This window comes from Haliotis rufescens, unplaced genomic scaffold (genome assembly GCF_023055435.1).
Source record: "Haliotis rufescens isolate VD_foot unplaced genomic scaffold, xgHalRufe1.0.p SCAF_13, whole genome shotgun sequence".
NCBI classification, from domain to species: domain Eukaryota; kingdom Metazoa; phylum Mollusca; class Gastropoda; order Lepetellida; family Haliotidae; genus Haliotis; species Haliotis rufescens.
In genome coordinates this window covers 27764116-27788924 of record NW_025963813.1, presented here as the reverse complement: position 1 = coordinate 27788924, position 24809 = coordinate 27764116, and the positions used below count along the sequence as shown (strand labels likewise).

Here is a 24809-nt window from a genome sequence, read left to right as displayed (position 1 = left end):
TAGTCATGGTCGACTAACTCAAAGACTGATTTGTGTGTGTGAGTGACTAACTTCAGGACTGATTAGTAGTGTGAGTGATTGTCACGAGTTGCTTGAGAAAATTTTTGAATGCTCACAGGAAGACAAGAATGAAGTACTTGGGACCTTTCTTACCCAGACTCTCTGTGGGATCAGACACCCATGTTAGTGAGCAATTGAGTGATGATTGGTTAATGCTGCATCATCAATTTTTCAGCTATTTGGGGCTTCAAGAAGCGTATTAAGGTATTGGGTGGTCATTGTCGGGACTTGGTCGGTTGGTGTGGATTGTTGCTGACAATATCAATCACTGTTTTGTCTGGTCCAAATTTCATTATTACAGATCCCTCATAGCTTGGAACAAAAACAAAGAAAACAAACCGATTGGGGTAGAGGAGACTACCCTTTGCAGTCATCATGATGCTGTAATTTTAATATTGGTCATTGTCAATTGACCCTAAGCCATTTTAGGCCGTCTCTGTGGTCTCGTGGTAGAGCGTCCGCCTGGAGTAGAAGGTTCAGGGTTCTATCCCTGGTCGTGCCATTCCAAAAGACGTTGAAAGATGGTACTTGTTGTTACCCTGCCTTGTGCCCGGCATTACAGGACCAAAACAAGGACTGGTTGACTCTGAGTCTGTATGCTGTGTCTGAGTGGGGTATTCATGTTAAACTGCGGCATGGTATCTCAGTGAACCAGCGCTATAAATCAGCATCAGTCCGGACTAAGGCACTCACTCACTCATGCATACACATGCTGCTATATTTTACCTATTAATCAGTTTTGTTTATGATCAATCATAGTAATCAATTGCTATGCAGTATCTCAGAGAGTCTACATATTTGTCATACAGCTACAGGATTTGTATGTACAGTTTATCATGTGTTAAATTCTTTCTGCTTTCCTTTTTCAAAGAAATAATCTTATATGTTCATTCACTTCATTTGAATTTGTTTAACTCAGTTCATGTTTTGTCTGAGAAAGGAAGGAGGGCTGTAACTATTTAATACAAGAAATAGTTACATTTGTAATGTCTATTATGAATGGAATGGGGGAGTTGTACAATGTTGGCAATGTGGCACCTGGCCAGGTGACTTGATGACTTTTTTTGTGGCCTTACGAATGTTGGCATCAAAATAGATGCATCAGTACCATGTGCTAATCAGTCTTTCAATACAGAGATGCATACAATAAAGGGTGCACATTACCACTTGTCTGTCATTTTGGTCATCAATGTGCACACTAGAAACCTATAATTGTTGGTTCGAATCCCAGTTTGATTATGTTTCTAGGTTTGTCAGCACCATATCCGTGCTCATGGGTTTCACCGAAGTGGTAAACGTCTGCTTGTCACAAGAGGCGACTAATGGGATCAGGTGGTCAGTCTCGCTGACTTGGTTGATGCATGTCATCGTGTCCCAGTTGCATGGATCTATGCTCCTGATATCAGTCACTGGATTGTCTGGTCCAGACTTGATTATTTACAGACCACCGTCATATAGCTGGAATATTGCTGGTTAGCGTTAAACAAAAAATTAAACAAACAAAAAATAAACATCTGAGATCTGCATCACTTGGGCTTTACTGCCACATAAATCTGACAGGCTCATACTGTTCAAAGTGGTGTTAAACAACTCTCACTCGTCAATGAGACCTTTGGATTTTAGCTCACTTGAACTGGAATAGCCGTCCCTTATCTGCTATCAGTCTAGTGTGAACTATAACATCATACACGTCTCTGAAACTCAAGGCTTCTGCTCATCCCACAAGCAGCTAGAAAGTAACCCTTGTACACTCATTTACAGGAAGAGAGTTGTAAGACACAAATCTCGTGCCAAACATTCTATGCATGTCCACTGTGATAACCTGTGTAATTGAATCATTTTTTATCCTTTTCTTATCGCGGGCGTATCGTCCTCTCTCCCCAACAAGCTACGGCCCTGTTCACGTCACAAGGCCTTATGACGTAATCAGGTTAATACCGCGAACGAAACGTCTGTAAAACATTATTGAATGAAGCATTCCTAAAATATATATTATTTTAACACCATGTGAACAATTACCTTATCTTTTATAAGTTTGGGCTTGGGTAATACCCCCATCACACCAAACTAGTTCTCAATACGTTCGTGAAAATGTTGTCGAACGAACTCTAACTGTGTGTGAACGTAGTGGACGTAGTAGCAACTATTGACAGTCTTTTTATGAACTTCATGGGCGGGCTCGGACGGGGAGGGTGCTCTAGAACTTTGAGTCTGCTCAATTATTTATCCCGTCCATCCCGTTCTGCAATTAGTCGGATTGACAACGTACTACGTACGAGAAAGACGTATTACGAACGGAACTGCCGTACTTCGAACCTACTAGGGACGTGTTACGACGTGGTGCAGTCGGACATAAATTTCAGTACGTGTCGACTTCTCTTTGGAGGCATGATGTGTACAGCTCGGAGCCCTGAACTTGAATGAAGACTGGCTATACAACGCGCTCGGTATCCATAGGAGTCGGGCCAGGACGGGCAAGGACGCGAATACACACGCACTTGGGACGAGATGAGGACGTACTGCGAACGAGTTGGTCGGGTTAGGAATTAGTTAGAACTGGCTTGGACGTTTTGTGAACGAGGTAGAACTGGTTAAGAACGGTTTCAGAACGGCTACTGGACGTGCTGGAACTGCTTCGAAACGTTGCCGGGATAAGGTGAACGGGTACTTTTTCACGATCTGAACTGGATACAAACGGACTGCAGGCTAAGAACAAGATAGACGTATTGAGGACTGCTTATGAACGAACAAGCATCGTATTTTACGCCAAACTATGCGTTCTACCGTGATCACAGCCCGTTGTAGTATATTTTCTTTTAGAACGGGATGAAACTACTTTGGTGTGATAGTAGCATAAAAGGCAAATCAATGTCGCATTACATTACTGTTTGAAAATGCTGCCATTATTGAAACACTGCTGCTTTGAAGTTCCAGTTTCTTCTCTGAAATAATGAAATCACATGGACATTACTTCTGAAATCCGATAATTTCCTTGAGGTTGGACAAAGCCGCATTTTGGTTCATTTAAAATATTGATATGAAAATTATCAGACGTACAGATGATTGACAGCCTTTCCCCCTGTCATACTTGCAAGGTTTTGACTTCTGACATGACCAAATACGTACATAAGAACGCTGACATGACCAAATACGTACATCAGAACGCTTAACATGAACGAAAGGGCCCGACAAGTCTAACAATGTAAGTGTAACCAACAATGACTTTTTACCCTAGGTTTGTACTCTCTTTAAGATAATGGGACTTGCTCATGATCAAATCTCATAGATGCTTCATGATATCCTTTATAATCAGCATTTTCGTCACACTTTAGCTTCAGTTTTGCCCATTTGTTAAATTGTGCAGATCATGTGATCCAGAAAGGGTCCTTATTACCACCTCTGAGCATGCCATCTACCTGTTCTCTGTTGATTCTGGCGCACGGTGTCAAGGGGATACAACACGGACAAGTCGGCACGGAGGTATTCTGTGTCGAGTCGGGTAAAGCCATGTTAGACAGCAGCATGACATCTCAGTGTGCTAACTATAGGAAACCGGCATTAATCCGGAATTGTAAACGCATCCAGAGAGACGCAAGCATTTACTTGGCTCAGGACCCGTGAAGATCCCATGCTTGTCGTAAAAAGGCGGCTATGCTTGTCGTAAGAGGCGACTAACGGGATCGGGTAGTCAGGCTCGCTGACTTGGTTGATGCATGTCATCGTATCCGAAATGCGTGGATCGATGCTCATGGTGTCAATCACTGGATTGTCTGGTTCAGATTTGAGTATTTGCAGACCGCCGTCATATAGCAGGGATATTGCTGGGTGGGGTGGTAAACAACAAACAAACAGTCTTGGCTAGGGGAGTGTTATTGAACGTGGCGTTAAGGACCATTTCACCTCGCCTAAAGGTTTTTGGTTGTACTTCACAGATGCATATATACACTTCTGGCCCGTGAAGATCCAGAGTAGAATAGGTCTTCAGCTACCCATGCTTGCCATTAAAGGCGACTGTGCTTGTCGTAAGAGGCGACAAAAGGGATTGGGTGGTCAGGCTCACTGACTTGGTTGATGCATGTCATCGATCCCAATTGCGTGGATCGATGCTCATGGTGTCAATCACTGGATTGTCTGGTCCAGATTTGAGTACTTGCAGACCGCCGTCATATAGCTGGAATATTGCTGAGTGCGGCGTTATACAACAAACAAACAAACAAGATACACTTCTTCCACCGATGTTTCTCCTTCTACCGAATGTTTCATTCTTTGGCCAGTCTTAAATGGGACGCTATCAGTAAATTATTAATTTCATTATTACCATAATAACTGTTTTACATGTTATTATTATTGTCAGTTTTGTATTAACCTCGTCAACGTTTTTGATACACCCAATATTTCTTCTGGGGTTTTACAGGAGATATCACTTGCATGGGTGAGATCGGCAAAATTATTTCAAATGCTATATGAACAAGGGTTGTATTCTCTCGCTGTAGGGATAGCCTAGTGGTTAAAGCGTTCGCTCGTCATGCCGAAGACCCTGACCCGTGGTATTGCTGGAATATTGCTAAAAGCGGCGTAAAACCATACTCATTCACTCACTCACTTTATCTGTTGCACTCGTTCGCTTCGTTGTGAATGGTGCTGTCTTCCGCTGCCAGCAATATTCTGCTTAAATCGGCCTCAAAATAACCGAATCGGAGGTAGACAAACAAGTGACTGCTATCGTGAGCAATGTCCCAATCTCGAAGTGGCCGAAGACACACTAATGAAGCCAGTTATTTATGTCGCAGGCAAAATTTGTCACCAAATATTTATATCGAACTTTTCACAACACCTTTCTTGCAAGTACCTGATGTTGGCTTGCACAGCCCGCCTCACGTGTGGACCGGCCGGTACATCCTGGACTCCAGCACGTGCAGTCCGTCACCTGCTGCAGAGGCAGGTCACATGCCAGTCCACGACAAGCTCCATGTGCTGGGGTCCAAGCACACACCGTGTTTGACAAATGCCTCGTATGTCATTTTATTTGTTATATTTCACAGGTATGTTGAGTGAGTCTTGGTTGAATGCTGAACTGTGTGATATGATTGCAAGTGTAAATTGTTTTTCTAAACATGCAATGAGGGCGCCAACGCTCCGAATCCTATGAATCCCAAATAGTATGATCTAATTTTTCACTTTCAATGTCATTGCTCACCATTGAATCCCGACTACCATATAACACAGCTCTCAAAAGCATTGAGAAAAGTGTATGATTTGAAGTTAAATTTTTGAAAAATATCGCAGAAATAAAATATGTAAAGGACATTCCCACGTACAACATTATTCTTTTTGAAAAATGTGACTGTGCTTGTCGTAAGAGGCGACAAAAGGGATCGGGTGGTCAGGCTCGCTGACTTGGTTGATGCATGTCATCGTATCCCAATTGCGTGGATGGATGCGCATGTTTTCAATCACTGGAAAACAGTGGAATGTCTGGCCCAGACTCGACTATTTACAGGCCGCCGTCATATAGCTGGAATATTGCTGAGTGCGGCGTTAAACAACAAACCAAACCAATCTTTGCGTCCCGCTTACAGAACTGATGAGTCCCAAATATCCTCAGTAGACCCCGAATCCCGCGTAACAAAAGGGGGTTGGCACTCTCTGCAACAGTAGGTCTGTTTTCATTGTGTCAGTACATAGAAGATAATTACAGATAGTATTTTTTTATATATGAAGGAGCCATGCACAGCATGGAAACCATGCACAAGTAAGCGTCAATTTTGCATAGTTTAGAATTACCTATGAGGTACAATTTATGGTTAAACCCTGCATGTTCTGTTTGTGATGTGATATAGTTAAACATTACTTGTTCTGAAAACTACATGGTCTGTGTGTGATGAAACCATGTCGGACAAGTAACCCGTGTAATACATTTGTATGGCGACCGAGAGCGGCTATCATGGCCACATGTCCATACGAGAGTGCGATGGCCCCTCTCAGCCACCATACATTGATTATATACTGAACAACAAAAGTTCCTGTGAAATTGAATAAGATTTAATGCAAAGTTATGTTTTTTACCAAATCTGAAACAATTTCAGATCTGAAAACAGATAAGACTCCTGTAAGTGTTCAAATGGTTTAATTTGCCATACTGACTTCAGAAAATGCGTGATTTCATAAAAAAACCATGAACATGCCAAAATGTCAATTTACAAATCGATAGCGTGTGTGACCACCTCTGGTTGCAATGCAAGCAACACATCTTCGTCTCATGGAATGGACCAGGCGTCCCACAAAGTCCTGTGGGATATCTGTCCAGATCTGCTGGAGCATGTTTCGAAGTTCCTCGAGTGTCTGTGGAACACGTGGTTGACGTCGAAGGCGCCGATCCATCTCATCCCACATGTGCTCGATTGGTGAGAGATCAGGGAAGCGAGCCGGCCAGGGGACGACATTCACGTTGTTTTGTTGAAGAGAATTCTGAACAAGTCGAGCAATATGAGGCCGGGCGTTGTCATGTTGAAAGGTAATACCTGGGCCATGGCGACGCAAAAACGGTAGAACAGGGCCGATGATCTCGTCGCGGTAATCCCACCCCAAACCATAACGCTGCCGCCCCCGAACCGATCTTCTTCCATGACACAATCATTGACGTAACGTTCACCTCGACGTCGGTACACTCGAATCCGTCCATCGCTGTGGCTGAGGTGAAAACGTGACTCGTCAGTGAATAGAACTTGTCCCCACTGCATGGCCGTCCAGCGTAGACGCTGTCTGCACCACTGTAGACGTGCTTGACGGTCGTTTCCTGTCAAAATGGAACGTCTGGTGGGTTTTCTGGCGACAATCCCTGCACATCTGAGGCGACGGCGTACGGTTTGTGAAGATATTCGTCGAAGGCCAGGTATTCTTCTTGCAGTCACTGTTGCTGGCTGGAATCGAGTTCATAGGTGTGTTGTTCAAATCCAGTTGTCTTGTCGATTATTGGTTACGCGTGGCCTGCCACTGATAGTCTCTGGCTGCATTCGTCTGTTGCCAACGTTGCTATAAACATCAAATGGTGTTTCTGTTAAATTGTCTTGCAACATCACGTTGACTCGATCCTGCTTCAAGCATACCAATGGCTCGCAGACGCTCATTTTCGGAAAGGCGTGGCATTTCGTAATGTTGAATAATTGCATAATTTTGTTGTTTTTCTGAGTGGTTGTTGTCAGCACGATGCTAAACAATGCATATGGAATCCCGTTAACGCACCTGTTTTTATACCCATCCTTGGGTAGTGAAATGCATGGGGCTTGCATAAAAGTCAACTTTTGCACGGAATGCATGCTTTTCTGTAGCAGTTGCGTTTTTGTGACTTGATTCCATACATGTACTACAATATTGAAAATCAAACTTTACTTGTTTGAAAAATACACTAAAATATTGGTGTCACAGGAACTTTTGTTGTTGAGTATATTTCACAGAAGGTAAGAAAGATAGCTTTGATCCTAAGGATCAACACGGCGCAAAGACATTTTGTAGCATACCTTCCTGATGGTGCAAGTACCTATACTATCATTATGAACACGTGTAACCCAGAATTGTAATTTGCATCTGGTACCGTCATGTCGTCTCAGGCGCCGCGATTCGCTGTGCAGAGTTGCATCCCTTGGGCACGCCAGAAACCTATGATTGTGTGTTCGAATCCCGGTTCGCCCCGATTATGTTTCTATGTTTGTCAGCACCCTTCCCGTGCTCGTGGGTTTCACCGAAGTGGTAAACGTCTGAGACCTGCATCACTTCGGGCTTTTCTCCCACATTAAGCCGACATGCCGCGATATAACTGGAATACTGTTAAAAGCGGCGTTAAACGAGGCGTTAAACCCAACTAACTCGCTCAGGATCGGGAATGAGAATATGAAAATTACATATTTCAGTTTAAATGTTTGTTGTAGAAAACAAGATTATGGAATCAAAACTTATGTTTTCACAACAAAGACTTCCTGAAACAAGGGGTATTACGTTGACACAACCATAGTCTTATGCATGGTACTGTTGACAATGGTGTATATCTTAAGTGGTAGAGTAATTAATATTTTTTCATGATTTATCTTTTCAAAGTTATAGCTAGATTGCGTAATATTATTTTATAATGAAGTAGATCGATCAGTGGAGACATGCAGATATTGTTTAAAATTGAAACAAACAATGTTGTACGTTTTAACCATACTTCTGAGAGTTACCTCCCTAATGTTAATGTTTACTCCTGTAGCCCGACAGTCAAATGTTCACGCTGTCCAAAAGTGCTAATACCTCTTCCACATAAACTGGGTCAAGGTTTCCCGCATAGCGATATGCTGTAGTGCTGCCCCTGTCCCTCCCGACAGGCAGAACTCGCTCCGTGGAAATGGGTTAACGTTTCCCCTATAGTGGTAGGCTGCAGGCATGTTCCCGCCCCTCTCGACAGACAGCACCGCTAGCGGCTGCATGCGAGGAGCTGAAGCACATAAGGGCAGGTACACCAGTCCAGGGCCCGGTTCCACACGGCGTTGTTAGCGCTAAGGTGATCGTAACCCCCATACTTTAACATGGGCTTACGATAATCATAGCGCTAAGGTCGCCCATCTATGATTGTGCCCGAGTAACACAAACATGTTTAGTGGAATAATTTATAGTTAAAAATGTTCAGACAAAGATAGTTTGTTTACATCACATCCCCCATGTATAACTTCTTTCCTACCGGTAACTTCACAAAGCGCGGACCATGACGTAACAGCGTTGGAGCCGTCTTTCCCGGTGTTCGCGAGACCTACAGTAGCATGTGGTAGGACCCGTATATGTTGGATTCTGATTGACATTTGCTGATATCATGTGCACGCTAACGTCTTTTTGGTGCCATCAAAAAGGCTTTCAAATGACATGTGGTTGGCATTTTGTCGGAGTGCGGAACAAATTAAAGTTGACTTAAAAACCCATTGTTTAAATATATGGAAGTTTTGTGTACGCTTCCCTTCACAGGTACTGCGGGTGGCCCAGTAGTCTGAGGTGCAGAGTTGCGTCCAATGGGCACGCCAGAAACCCAGGTCACCCCGATTATGTTTGTGGGTTTCGCCGAAGTGGTAAACGTCTGAGACCTGCATCACTTCGGGCTTTCCTCCCACATTAACAGCATATCAGCTTAAACTCAACTCACAGGTACTGCAATAACATTCACACTGGCGATTGGTACAATGTGGGAAGGCCCATTTTTGGTGTCCCCCGCCGTGACATTGGTGGAATATTGTGCTAAAAGCGGCGTAAAACCAAACGGCAACTTGTTCCGAACTTAATGAGTATTTTCGCTTCGGATGCCTTGGAGTCTTTGTTGAGGAATGTTTTTGGGGTTATGGAAATGTCTGTATGCAAATTATTTGTTTAACGCCGCGGTCTGGACCAGACAATCCAGTGATTGAGATAGTTAGTCGCCTTTTATGGGTTGCTGAACACCTATTTGGTCCTCTCTGGTAGTAATGCCAATTGAGAGATAACGATTTTCGTAACTGGGGAAGTTGTTATCTTACTTGCTGAATCTGCGTGAGGACACCTTAAGAATGGGGGAATTGTGGTTTTGATTCTCTGCTGCAAGAGCTCAGGTTGTTGAAGCATGTATCACTCGGAAATGTTTTCGCCGCTACATATGGAGGGATTGTGAAAGTCAGGTGTTCAACATGGACCAGGCAAATTACAAGCGTTAAACGGCGTTTATTAACAGTGTGGTATCTTGACAGGTGATGTGATTGAAGTCTACGAGACGACAGACTGCCAGTTGTAGCTGAACTCCTGGAGGTTGACAAACCCATCTCCTGAAAAGAAACCGAAATTGTACAGTACTGGAGAGTATGCAGCTAGCTTCTATAAACATAACTTTCGAGGAGCATATAATTCTCCGTTGGGCGCAGCCAATATGTGAGCAGGTGTTTACATTATATAGCATTTCGATCTAAAAAACACGTGCAACATACGGTTTTATGTCACGACTGAAGACTCCAGGCAACTTTTGCATAACTAACAACCCATGAGGAGTAAGCATATACTCCGACACGTTGTGTTGATAATAAAGAAGTTGACATCCATTTCACAGGTGGACGTTTGCGAATGAGAAGCCAGCTCACAAACATTCTCTGCAACTCAGTACCCGTCTCGACAGGGCCACGAGAAAGATGTAACCGGGGTGGACAGGTGATCAAGTCGAACGTGACTCATTTGTGACTCATCTCGAATCTTTGTTCCAGCACATTTCGTGGGAGGAACGGCCGAAGTGATGCAGGTTTTAGACGTTTACCACTTCGGTGAAACCCAAGAGTTGTAAAAGTCCAGTTTCCACCCTTGCCGAACTAGGCTGGAATTACTGGCCTCGATCGTAGCGCCACCAATGGCCATTACCAGTTATGTCCCTTCTAAGCCTCTCCTATTGACCAATCAGATTCCACTGCCCGTATCACTTGCGTTTGCTTCACACAAAATGGTGGCGCCCAGTCAGGCCGATCTGATGGATAATCAAGATCTATATTGTGATAAAACGGGTCTTACATCGCGAAATGCATCACGTGAGCACCTTGTTTACAAAAGGAGTTGGCGGTCCACATGTTTTGCAAATCCTTCAATCAATCTCTGCATGACAGTTGACGAACCGGATTTCGATTGGACTATGCATAGACTCGTTAGTCCAGCCTAAAAGTAACGCCATAATACAAGCCTTGTTTGGCAAGGGAGGAAACTGGACTTTTATAGTCGGGAAGATGACGGGTATGGTGCTTAGAAACATAATCGGGGCAAACCGGGATTCGAACCCACAATCATAAGTTTCTGGCGTGCACAAGGGACGCAACTCTGCACAGCGAATCGCGGCGCCCCCTCCACATGAGAAATGCATAGCCTTAACAATTCAAACCGTTGTCGTCAGAGAAGGCGAAGAGATACTTGAGGTCAGGTGCGTCTATCTGGAGGTCCTTGTTGATGTCCAGCTGGATGAAGGCTCGCGCTATCTGGCCCTGGTCAGTCGTGTCCAGCCCCAGCTTGTGGCTCTCGGACCACCATTCACGCTTGCTGATGTTGCCATTTTCTGAAAAAGTAAATCTTTAGGTACATTGTTAGTTTTTTTTAAACCAACAAGAAGGTCCATATGAACGCATTGTCGCAAATAATTGAAGCTGACATCATTCATTACCTCGTTCCAACAATAGTCTGAGTTGATGTCCATTTCAGATCACAGTCCTTCATGAGGTTATTCTTTGCATTGGGGACTCTTAATATCAAGTTTACGAAGTTCAAAGCTCCGTTCCGTAGCGTTAAGACGATAACACTTTTATCACAGGTTGGACCCGTGAAGACTCGGAGTAGAATAGGTCTTCAGCAACCCATTGGATGTCAATCACTGGATTGCCTGGTCCAGACTTGATCATTTACAGACCGCCGTCATACAGCTGGAATAATGGTCAGTGCGGCGTTAAACAACCAACTAGATAGTACATAATTTTTGGGGAAAGGGGCGGATAACTGAGTTTGAGGTGAACAGGCAACAATATTGACAGCTATAAGTGACTTGTGCTCAGATTTGAAACATAGCTGCTTTCAATCCATATTGCATGTAACTTCGCTTTTATCTGTAACGATGTTAGCTGTCAATTACGAGATGTTTATTGCGGACGTTTTGGATATCCAATCCTCGGCATTAATCTACATTGAAATTCACGTCCTCTTACGGGCGGGCCATCGAATTAAGAGACTGTTTAAAATGAAGCTGGAAAATATGTCTTCCTGGCTACAAAGACGGGAGTAACCCAACATGGCGATTGGACGGCTATTTGTAGCGTTGTCATTCGAATATGGTAGCGGAATATTAAATGGTGTATTATCCTGCAGAGATATGATCCTAGTGTTCAAGGTCGACTATTCGTCATGAATCAAGGACAGGGGGAGATAAATTAATTACACACATCAGTTTGTTTCCAGAGCAGTGCCTATCCGTTCTTCGTAAAGGGGCCAGGCAATAATGTATCGCTGTTAGGAGCTTGTTACTGTCAAGGCAGATAACTACATGTACTCACTGTCGGTGTCAAAACTGGAGAAGAAACAGTTCATCCATTCGTCTGGCTTGATTCGATCTTTGCAGTCGGAACACGATGTGAAAAGGGAGTTCGCTGCAACACTGGGACGACTGGAAAATGTAGTGCTGCAAGTGACAACTATATGTACATTTCATCGTACCACGCATAAGGTATTACGGCCAGCATACTAGCGTGTTTTACGCCGCACTCAGCCATATGACGGTGGTCTGTAAATAATATATTCTGGATCAGATAATCCAGTGATTTGAATAAACATCGGCCAATTGGGATAACATGCATCAAGTCAGCGAGCCTGATCTTCCGACCCCCTCAGTCGTCTTTTTAATACGACAAACATGGTTTGCTGAAGACCAATTCCAACCCGAGGCAAGCGTGTCCACTTGCCAAAATGAAAGCCTAGTGTCTTCCCTTGCCACGTCAAGACCATTTTTCTTAGCTTGGTCCTGTCGCCATCTCGTGTAGATCACGAGTTGAGCCCCTTGTATATAAATGAGAACGCGATATCCAATCAGATCACTGTTCGTATGACTTCACACAGATAGCGACAACCACAGACGAGGACCTGGTCGATCAGATTACGAAAACATTCGCGATTTCATCCGTCACAAAGGCAATCGTTGAGGGGTCTTAAGATGGAAAAACACATTCTTGTAAAAAATGACAGGCAGCGGTAAATCATTTTTATACGAATGTGTACTAGTCGTGTTTAAAGGAATGACTTATCGTACCGCTTACAAGTTTGTTTTGTTTGTTGTTTAACGCCGCACTCAGCAATATTCCAGCTATATGACGGCGGTCTGTAAATAATCGAGCCTGGACCAGACAATCCAGTGATTGACATCATGAGCATCCATCCACGCAATTGGGATCGATGACATCCATCAACCAAGTCAGCGACCCTGACCACCCGATCCCGATAGTCGCCTCTTACAAGTACCATCCTAGATCTTCACGGGTCGCTTACAAGTACAGTACTTGGCAGTGTCGATATAAAACTTGGACAGACTTGGCAAATACTTGTCTTCACGTCCATGTTTTCGGATGGTGAAACGTTCCTTGATTTGACTGTTGATGTGTGCTATTACCATATTAAGCAAAGGGAAGTGGGCTTGATGTGGCAAGGGTAGATGTAGACTTTGATAAATAGGCTAGTTGACGTTCTTGCCTCGGGAACATGATTCCCAGCAACCTATGCTTAATTAAGGGGTGGCGGAATGTTTGTTTTTTTAACGCCGCACTCAGCAATATTCTAGCTATATGACGGCGGTCTGTAAATAATCGAGACTGGAGGCATCATGAGCCTCGATCCACGCAATTGGGATCGATAACATGCACCAACCAAGTCACCTTGCCCGACCACCCGATCCCGTTAGTCGCCTCTTATGACAAGCACAGTCGCCTTTTACGGCAAGCATGGGTTGCTGAAGACCTATTCTACCCCGGATCTTCAAGGGTCGGGTAGTAAGGCTCGGAGGCTTGACTGCATCGTACCCCACCGGTGTGGATCACTGGTTTGTCTGGTCCAGACTGCTATTTATAGCAGGAATATTGCCGAGGTCGGCGTTAAACTAAACACATTCTCAGCTGGACACCATTTAATCAACGATCTTCGAGATGCGACCTTCATAAATTTCCACCCTTGTCGAATTTGGCTACTTTTACCAGTTGCGTCTCATATTGACCAATCAGATTCCACCTTTCATATCACTTGCATTTGTTTCAAACCAAGTGGCAGCGCCAAGGCAATGCAATGTGATCGATGATGAAGATCTATATAAAGCGGTCTTACTCCACGAAGTGCATCAAATCACATGGGCAATTTGATCAAACATGAAAGATTTGGACTGTTGAACCAAGGTGGCGGTACACATGCTTTGCACTTAAATACTACAATCGAGCTTTATCTGCATGGAAGTTGCCATGTTTACGAATCGTATGTCTATTCCGATACGCGATTTTGACTGGAATATGCATACACTCGCGATCGTTAGGCTAGTAAAAATATAACTCAGAAATTCAAGCCCAGTTCGGCATAAAATTGGACTTATAGTCAGCTTAGTCCCTTGCCTCGGGAAGATGCGATAATAGCAGCGTTAAGTTGGTTTTGGAGAACGGGTCAAGATTGTTGTAAAACGCCGCACTCGGTGCTCATTATTCCAGCTATGTGGTGGCAGTCTGTAAATAATCGATTCTGAACCGGACCAGATAATCCACTGATTGACAGGAGTTTCGATCAACGCAGTTGGAACACGATGACATTAATCAACCAGGCCAGCGAGCCTCACCCCCCAATCCCGTCAGTCGCCTCTAACAAGCATGGGTTGCTGAAGACCTACTCTAACCCGGATCTTCACGGGTCGCATCTGGGATGTGATGTACTCACGTGGGGGGACCGGTCGTGGGAGTCCGGGGCGTGACGGGCACATGACCAGTAGGTTCCTGGATGTCTGAACATGAGACATTATCGGGAGTCGTCTGGAAATTCTTCATGAAACCTGCAAAATAATAAATCCAAGCCTACATGCTGCACATAGGATTTGTTTTATTAATAAATACTACGTTACCTCGATTAGTATCTTCATAACGTCAATTGTACAAAACAGGTTTTCAGAACCGATAATGTTTGAGACCTAACAAGTTTCATTCAAATCATTTTAAACCTGTCTTATGAGTTATTTCAGTATGTACACTGACTTCATTTAATTAATTGACGATACCGGGGGTCGAACCACCGACTGGGCAGACGCTCTCTCCACTCCACCACGGAGGCGGTACCTTAAGTTTTGCTCGGGATTTAAACAGCGCCTGGAGTGATCGATCGATGGCTACCCCTAACCCCGCCGCTTTATGGTATTCGGTAACGCCACCTACCTAATTGGAACATTTCTTCCACGTCCTGCTCGCTACACGTATCGGGGACACACACGCCCCACGTCACTGTGTCATCCTGGAAAGAAAGTAGAGAATTGAACCCGGAGTGGAATCATGAGAATGGGGCTTCAGCAATACTTCATGTCTAAATGATTGCGTCACCCAATCACATGCCTCAAGGTGGAAATCTGACAGTGCCAAATCTGGTGAATGAACTCCCTGCCAAGGTTGGGGGGAATCCCAGAAAATCTAAGCCATCAACTTGTTAGCTAATGGAACGACCTTCTGAGGACGAGACGTTGGATGTTATCACTGAATATCTCGTCACTTTGACACCTGCAGAAATATGCTGCCTGGTTGTATACTAGTATTTGGTTCAAATGCAGCATGTATGCATAGGGGTGTGAGAGTTGGGTTTAACGCCACTTTTAACAGTATTCCAGTTATATCACGGCGTGTCAGCTTGATGTCGGTGGAAAGCCCGAAGTGATGCAGGGCTTAAATGAGCCTGACCATACGTCAAGTCAGCGAGTCTGACCACCCAATCCTGTTAATCGATCCGTGAAGGTTCGGGTGAGAATCTATCTTCAGCTACCCATGCTTGTCGTAAAAAGCGACTATGCTTGTCGTAAGAGGAGACTAACGGGGTCGCATAGTCAGGCTCGCTGACTTGGTTGATGCTGCATCGTACCCCAACTGCGTGGATTGATGCTCATGATGTCAATCACTGGATTGTCTGGTCCAGATTCGATTATTTACAGATCACCGTCATATAGATGGAATATCGCTGAGTGCGGCGTTAAACAACAAACAAACAAACAAGCATAAATTTTGAAATAGAAATGTCGACCATCAGAAAATAATTCATAAAAATATTAAATATTAGGATTGGGCATAAAAACAATCAAGGAAGGGATCTGTTAAAAGAACAACCTAACATACCGTGTATCTGCAATTGTAGCAGGTCGGGAGTGGGAGTCTGGAATATTGATTTCCCTTCTTGTTATATAACAGAGGCGTGATGGTTTTCATATCTGTCGAGTCAGCACTCTGTACCGGCTCTGCCTCATAACAACGTAAAGTGAAGCAGATTTATGTATTTCAATAAACACTTTGTGTTACAACCAAACTGTTAATCATGTTCATCTCTTGGAACAGATACGAGAACATACACCATTGTGTTAGTGGTGTTAATCAACAGCCCTGACTTAAGCTTATACGGTTTTGTTATGATTTGATGAATATTTGACATAAACTGACGGCCAAAAGAAACGTTACCAACGATATTTCTAGGATAGAATATGACCAACACAATTAGAAGCAGCAATAACAATTGTATTGTAGAAATCCATCATTCAGAACAGTAAAATCCGTTTACTAATTCAACAACAAAGTCCTTGACCTCCTTCAAGGACATTTCTTGACAAGGGATCATTCGTCCAATATTCGATCAACAACATTGGTTACAACTTTAAGGTGACGACGGCCCAGACCGTTCAATACGGGATATGACCTCCATGAGCGGCAATGCATCTTCGAATGCGGCGTCGAACTGAGTAGACAAGCGTCTCATGCAGGTATCCGATTCCATTCCTCAAGGAGGGCAACGATCAACGCTTGTCTCGTGAAGGGAGGATGTTGACGTTTCCGAAGACGACGTCCCAGAGATGTTCTATGGGTGACAGATCTGGTGATTGAGCTGGCCACGGCAGGACAGTCACGTTGTTGGCGTTGAGGAAGTCACTTGTAATACGGGCTTTATGGGGTGTGGCGTTATCTTGTTGGAACACCGTCCGTTGTTGACGCTGGATGAAAGGAAGAACCACTGGCCGTAAGATATTGTCAATGTAGCGTTGTGCTGTCAGATTGCCTTCGATGATGACAAGTTCCGTCTTCTCGTCCCCGCAAATGCCGCCCCAGACCATCACACTTCCGTCCCCGTACGGTTCCACCTCCTGGACACAACAAGGAGCCGTACGTTCACCACGTCGTCGATAAACTCGCGTCCGAAGGTATTAAGAGTTGGAACCTGCTCTCGTCACTAAACAACACTCGCCGTCATTCCCTTTGTTGCCATCGCTGAGTTTGCCTGCACCAAGTCAATCTGGCACGTCGATTTTGACGGGTCAAGGTCATGCCCTTGAAAGGGCGATAAGCCCGGAGGCCATAATGTCGTAGTCGTCTGGTCACTGTTTGCCTGCTGACCGGATGTCCTAAGCTGTTGGCAGCTGATGACATCACAGTAAGAAATCTGTTCCTCAGATGAAGGACCCGTAAAAAGGCGTCATCCTGCGGGGTCGTGACCTTTGGTCTGCCACTCCGTGGTCTGTCTGCGGTTCTGCCAGTCTGTCGGAGACGTGCGATCAGTCTGGTAATGGTCATCTTGGAGCAGTTCATGTTAAATGGCAACCTCTCTCTGTGTCGCTCCCATCTGCAGCATACCTATGGCTCTCTCCCTCTGGACAGCGGTCAGTCTTGGCATGTTCGTTGGTGTTAATCATCGCAACCAATGATAGGGAACAGATCCGTGCGTAATTTATACCCGCAAATTGCACGATAATTTTGGAAAGAAGGTTTTAAAAAATTGCTGAAAAACACCAATATCTCCCAAAATCCGCAAAGCACGTCCAAAGAACGAAAGAGAACATGAAGGCTGTATTCGTGAGATGTGTTCTTTGAACAGGTTGGCATCTTTCTTTCAAAGTGGCAAATCAGTTAATGTTGGTAACGTTTCTTTTGGCCCTCAGTTTAGATCCATCAGGTTATATACCTCACATGACTGATGAAATACAGTGAACGTTCTTTTATCCTACTTTGCCGTTCAAGATGAAATCGTCCGGATTAACAAATGTCCGGATAAACGAATCATGCTTTTGTAGTGAATTCCTAGATGTTCCCAGCAAAACATTCCAGTCTTGAATTTGTTTACAGGAAAGTATACATAATTGAGTGAGTGAGTGAGTTTTGTTTAACGCCGCTTTTAATAGTAGTCCAGTTATATTACGGCGTGTCAGCTTAATGTGGGAGGAAAGACCCAAGTGATGCAGGTTTCAGACGTTTACCACTTCGGTGAAACCCACGAGCACGGGTATGGTGCTGACAAACCTAGAAACATAATCGGGGCGAACAAGGATTCGAACCTACAATCATAGGTTTCTTGCATGTCCAAGGGACGCAACTCTTCACTGCGAATCGCGGCGCCTTAGACGACTTGGCCACCCGTGCCCCCGAAAGTATACATAAAGGTAACACACGGATCAGAGACTCCAAATATGCGAGAGAGCTACTGCTGCTGCTGCTACTCCTATATATATTGCGCTATCATACTACACAAGGCATGCAGAAAGCGCTATATAATTTTTATTACGGTGGATGTGAGGCGCTGGAAGGTTTACCGTCATTACCATCTCATCCTTCTGGGTACCCATTCAGTGCTGGATGAACAGAGGCATGATTGGAACAGAGTCACTTGCGTTAAGGACACACAACATGTGCTGCGTGTGCTTCACTGTGGGGCAGTACCAAATCCCTAGCAAGTCCCAGGAGTCAATCTGGCGAACACGGTCTCCCATCCAAGTGCTCTCCGAGACCAACGTTGCTTAACCTCGCCTGATTTGTGACCTGTGTCCTGTAAGAGCTGATCAAAGAAGCGTGGAGTTGCTGAATTAGCTGACTAAAGAAAATAAAAACACTCACTTCTCAACAAGGCATGCATATTTCGACCAATATATAATCCATTGTCTCAGGATATAACGTATATATCTCTAGATAGCGAAACCTCGTTAATCTAGATGGTCAGTTGGTTAAGATAGGCTTGGGAAAACGATAACTGTGGACGTTATATTTTTTGTTAGTTGTTTAACGCTGCACTCAAGAATATTCTAGCTATATAACGCAGGTCTGTAAATAAACTAGTGATTGACATCATGAGCATCGATCCTCGCAATTAGTATACGATGATATGCATCAACCAAGTCAGCGAGCCTGACCACCCAACCCCATTAGTCGCCTCTTACGACAAGCATAGTCGCCTTTTACGGCAAGCATGGGTTGCTGAAGATCTGTTCTTCCCGGATCTTCACGGGTCAAATGGGGACGTAATGATGTCCAGAGTAACGAGGCTTCACGTTACATTCAAAGTGTTGACATACCATTTGAGAGATGTCCGCAACCAAAGGCAGATGATGAAACACAGCCCGGCAGTATTTTCCTTTGAAGTCGATAGGGGAGGTAAGCGTTTTGTTACCAAGGATAACTCCAGGAGCCAACTGCGCGTGTATGCTCCGACATTCCTTCGGTTCGCCCAGCCAGTGTACATTTCCCTCGAAAATACCACTAGGCGGCTTGCCGTAGGAGTCCAGCACTGAAAATAAGTGAGTGATTGAATAAATATTCCAGCTCTATACTGCGGCCCTGAAATAATACAGTCTGGGTCAGACAAACCAGTGATTGCGAGCATGATCAGCAACCCACGCCGTCAGGGTACGATGACATTATCCGTCACGTCACACATTGTACCCACCCCATCCTCCTCTTACTTGGCTTAGGACAATCATTGAATTGCGGGCGGGGGACACAAGGGTGTGAAGATCTGAAGCAGTCCCATATTGTACTACAGGGACGCTACAATTGCGGGCGTGACCAATAGTTTTGCAGTGGTTTGATGCTTTTCTTGACATAATCTAGTATATGTAACGTAAAGGACAGTATCGACGAAAATGTGTTTTTTCGAGTAAAAACAAATGGCGCTTGATATCGATGAGAGGGCGGGTATTAATTACTCGCTTTTCAGGACCCAAGATAATATGGCTCAAGTCCTACTTTTCATAGCCTTAGGTAATAAGGCCAAAGTCCAACTTTGCACAGCAGAAGGTAATAAGGTCCAACTCCTACTTTTCACGACCCAAGGAAACATGGTCCAAGTCCTACTTTTCACGACCCAAGGTATCATGTCCAAAGCCCTACTCCCTAGCATTGTATTAGTATGTAATTTTTACAACCCAAGGGAATATGATTCCAGTCCTCACTTTTCATTCATAAGTATCGCGGTGATTACCTAGGGCACTGACGACCTAAAATAACAATTTCCTTGCCTGACACTCATTATTTTTGACTGACGAAGGCCATCATCATGTCGCTGTAGCATCCTGGCGTGATACTGTCGTTGACGCTGAGGGGGAGGATGTCCCGGGCACTACCAAGAGTGAGGAGTCTTTGAAGCGTCCTCATCTTACTTCTGACATTCATGACATGAATGGCCCAATTTCAGAGCTGATGTTAATCAACTTTCGGAACAATTTGGGATGCTTGTAGAGAGCGTCAGCCACAAACAATGCTGTTTCATTCAATGGTTGTTGGTCCAACGTGAAACTGTTACTTAGATCAGCTTGTCCGGAGACACAAACCACCGACAGAAATAAACACACACCTTGACTCCACATTGTGAAAGTGTGGACTGCTCGTGAAGACTGGAAGACGGTTGTGGCGTCTTCCGGGCAACGATGTTGCAACAATCTGAGTGTGTCTTGCCACAAGCTGTTAGCAAGTCATACGATACCAGAACATGCAAGAGTAGCCGGTTAGGATGTGTCTCCTACATTCCAAATAAAGATGACGATGCTTCTCGTGCAGGATTGTGAACAAATTGAGGGGTGACATGCCACAAGGTGAGCCATTCTCTCCCTCCGTCGCAATCCATATGCTGACCCGATGTTAAAGCTCAGCACAAGTCAAATAAACAGCTGAGATTAATATGGTCCAGCTAAAACTCTAATAAGTTTTATCTGTGGGACCTTGAACGTGTGTCTTTTCGAAGATTGTTATAATCAAGCCGAGTTTGTTCACGTGATAACATATTCTCTCGTGATGATCAAGGTTAGAATTGGCCTCCAGCAACCCGTGCTTGTCGTAGGAGGCGACTAACGGGATCGGGTGGTCAGGCTCGCTGACTTTGTTGATGAATGTCATCGTGTCCCAATTGAATGGATCGATGCTCATAATGTCAATCACTGGATCGTCTGGTCCAGACTCGATTATTTACAGACAGATGTAAGAAAATTCATATTCAGTTTATTCAGTTAAGCTGTGTTTTTCGGAACTTTTCTTTGCACTTGGAAATAATTAACTTACTTGTCAGTGCCCTAGGTAACAGTGAACTTACCTGTCAGTGCCCTAGGTAACAGTGAACGAAATTGTCAGTGCCCTAGGTAACAGACAACTTACTTGTCATTGCCCTAGGTAACAGTTAACTTACTTGCCGGTGCCAAAGGGTAACAGTGAACTTAACTGTCAGTGCCCTGGTAACAGTTAACGTACTTGTCAGTGCCCTAGGTAACAGTTAACTTACTTGTCAGTGCCCTGGTAACAGTTAACTTACTTGCCAGTGCCCTAGGTAACAGTGAACGTACTTGTCAGAGCCCTGGTAACAGTTAAATTACATGTCAGTGCACTAGATAACAGTTAACTTACTTGCCAGTGCCCTAGGTAACAGTTAACGTATTTGTCAGTGCCCTAGGTAACAGTTAACTTTCTTGTCAGTGCCCTAGGTAACAGTTAACTTATTTGTCAGTGCCCTGGGTAACAGTGAGTGGATTTACTTGTCAGTGACCTGGTAACAGGTAACTTACATGTCATTGCCCTAGGTAACAGTTAACTTACTTGCCGGTGCCCAAGGTAACAGTGAACTTAACTGTCAGTGCCCTTGTAACAGTTAACCTACTTGTCAGTGCCCTAGGTAACAGTGAACTTACTTGCCAGTGCCCAACGTAACAGTGAACTTATTTGCCAGTGCCCTAGGTAACAGTTAACTTACTTGTCAGTTCCCTAGGTAGCAGTGAACTTACTTGCCAGTGCCCTCGGGAACAGTTAACTTACTTGTCAGTGCCCTAGGTAACAGTTAACTTACTTGCCAGTGCCCTAGGTAACAGTTAACTTACTTGTCAGTCCCCTAGGTAAAAGTCAACTTACTTGTCAGTGCCCTAGGTAACAGTGAACTTACTTGTCAGTGCCCTAGGTAACAGTGAACTTACTTGTCACTGCCCTAGGTAACAGTGAACTTACTTGTCAGTGCCCTTGGTAACAGGAAAGATATACACGAGTACCCGAGGAAACAGTGAATGTGCGTGCCCGATATAACAGTGTACGGACGTTTGCTCGACCAGGGTAGTCTTTCACGCCACAGGATTTCAGGAAGAGAGTCAGGGCTACATCGAACAGGATAGGTATTTTCGAGCCTTGGTGAGGGTCATATGACCTGTAATTTGGAGTGTCAAGTGGTTTTATTTGATCATTACCCAAGAACATCCAACAGGTGACACGATGTATAGTGATGCCCCATATGGGATATAATTTATTTGGGTAATAATCATCTTCTTGAGTAAAGGGCGTTAACTGACTGTAAAAGTCCAGTTTCCTCCTTTGAAGAACTACGCTGGAATTTCTGGGCTTGATCGTATCGTCACCAGTGGGTATTACGAGTTATGTCCCTTCTATGTCCCCCTTTTTGACCAATCAGATTCCGACTCTCATATCACATAGTCAGTTAACTCCTTTGCCTGGGAAAGATGGGTAATAATAGACATGGCCTTGAGAAATCAACATATAAAGTCGGAACATATGATCCGTAATTACTCTTAGCTTGCAGCTCTAAAAAAATTGAAATAAGTGAATGGTTTGATCCAGACAGTATAATCTTGATGAACACATCTTGGAAGTACCAAACATTATGGTAAAGTTTGTAAGGAGAGTGGAAACGTCAGTGCATGGATTAAGGGTAATATGTGCAGGGGGAGATGAACATCTCAGAGTCCCTTTAAGGATGCTTCAGTGTTCGACACTAACACTGGTCCGCTGGTCCGAGTTTAATATCTTTTCTTAGGGGCCAGTAAAATGAAATAAATCGTGGTCCGTTGGTCTTGTGTTATTTTGGGGTTGATCAAAGTAATTTAGGTCTGCACGACTTTGAAATCAGTGATATGTCGACTATAAACTCAACAAGCAAAACCACTAACAAATGTTGATATTCTAAACTAATAATGTGAAAACCAGACCGGAAACGACAGGTTGGACCGTCGCTTATATCATCTTAAAAGGCGAGTTATTGCCCCTTGGAACACAAAGATCGCCCCATAACGCACGAACTCGCTTGATTTTTATGACGAATGTCTTACAGCACTATCTGGGAAAAGTGAAAAGTTGACCAGTTGCAAACAAATAAACAACTGAAGTTAACTAGAATTAACTTGTCTTTTATTACAGCTATTTGGTAAACATTGATCTTGAGGAATTAGACACAAAGTTGTAAAGTGTGCATGGTTTACCCTTGTACGAGGGTTTGCATTACGTAATGGCAAAGGTGAAACGTTATTTTCGCGAACACCTGGTGTTCTCTGATTTTCACCGCTATTTTTCCGTTTACGCCCAATGGAATCTGTTAAGGGGGATAATCTCTGGCGTGGACATTTTATTTTAAATAATAACGTCAGAATGGAAACTGTGATGCTTTCTATACCATTAATGGTTTATCTTAAAGTGGTTGTGTTCTATTTGACGTAAACAGGTAAATACCATTAATAACACTTTTATGCAGTTAACAGTTAACACTGTGAGTGGTCTCCCTCCATGCCTCTATGGTAACGTGTGAATTTGGCGCAGCAGTTAAAAAGTACGTCTCACTCAATAGAATGCACAGGGAACCTCTTCTTTTTTCCATTTGAACAGTTAGATTAAATCATTTTCATCTTTAAAATACCTATATGGATAAAGGTAAAACTTAGACAATTTTCTTAATACAGTAAGACATGGTCTTGGATTAGGGCCGAACTTCTACTTACTGTTGAGAAGATCATCTTAATGCGGTGAACATCTTACTCGGCCCACTTGCACAAAGCGATCTTGGAGCTGCGACTCTTGTAAGCCTGTGTTAAAGTACCTATGGGAGTTACGAATCTTATTAGCGCTACGATCGCTTTGTGAAGGTGGGCCCTGATCTGGGATCACGGGAGAATGTATACTTACTGTTCAGCGCCCAGGGAATGAAGGTGTAGTTAAGGGCGTCTCTGGGTGGTATTTGAGCGCTGATCATGGCGTCCATGAAGTTCATCATGTCGTTGTAGCAGACATCGGTGATGGTGTCGTTGCTGGTCATGGGAAGAAAATGACGAGCAGAATTGCCGGTCAGGATTCTCCGGACAGTTCGGAGTTTATCGAATCTTTTCCAAATGGCGCCGCTCACCATCTGCTTTGCCTGTGGGTTGTCTTGGGTCATGTTATGAGCTTGGAGAAAGCCATACACATCAGTGATGTTGACTCGGTGGAGTTCGTCGGCCAGGATTTCCAGGATGCTGGCGGTTTCCGGCGACTGCAGCAGTCCTGGTAACATATCCAGAACAAAGTTCCAAAACATGCCAAGTTTGGGGTCATTTCCCCCTAGCTTCAACAACGGCTTAGCAGCAGCGCCGATCTTGAGAAGTTTACGGAAAAGAACTGGGTGTTTATATAAAGCGTCTGCCACAAACAACGCCGTCTCATTCAGAGGTTGTTTGTCCGGGGTGTAACTGTGTGCCAAGTCGGTTTGCCCGGAAACATATGACAGAAACACGACCACCATAACAGCGAATAATGTGTAGCGAATCATGGCGAAAGTTCATCCAATTTCACACAATGTTCAATGTTCGCTCTAACTGATCCTTTCAAAGAGGTCCAGTACTTTACATTTCAAACACAGGGCGTCGGAGGGATCTGATATGGATGACACACGAGCGATACTAAACGCGTCCGTCGCTACCAGTTGTCGCTAGCTTT

General features: G+C 44.2%; 1 protein-coding gene across 2 annotated transcripts; it reads right to left on the bottom strand.

The window, feature by feature from the left end:
- Positions 1-9751: 9751 nt before the first annotated feature.
- LOC124129262 lies at positions 9752-24809 on the bottom strand. 2 transcript variants are annotated; one of them, XM_046492774.2, is made up of 7 exons: positions 24024-24809; positions 19160-19371; positions 15009-15084; positions 14521-14632; positions 12117-12241; positions 10961-11131; positions 9752-9872 (listed from the first exon to the last, which is right to left on the bottom strand). In XM_046492774.2, exons 1-7 carry the CDS (start codon positions 24640-24642, stop codon positions 9814-9816), a joined length of 1374 nt encoding a protein of 457 aa, XP_046348730.2. In that variant the 5' UTR covers positions 24643-24809; the 3' UTR covers positions 9752-9813. The 2 variants fall into 2 exon arrangements, with proteins under 2 accessions (XP_046348730.2, XP_046348731.2); XM_046492775.2 differs by having other exon boundaries at positions 12117-12226.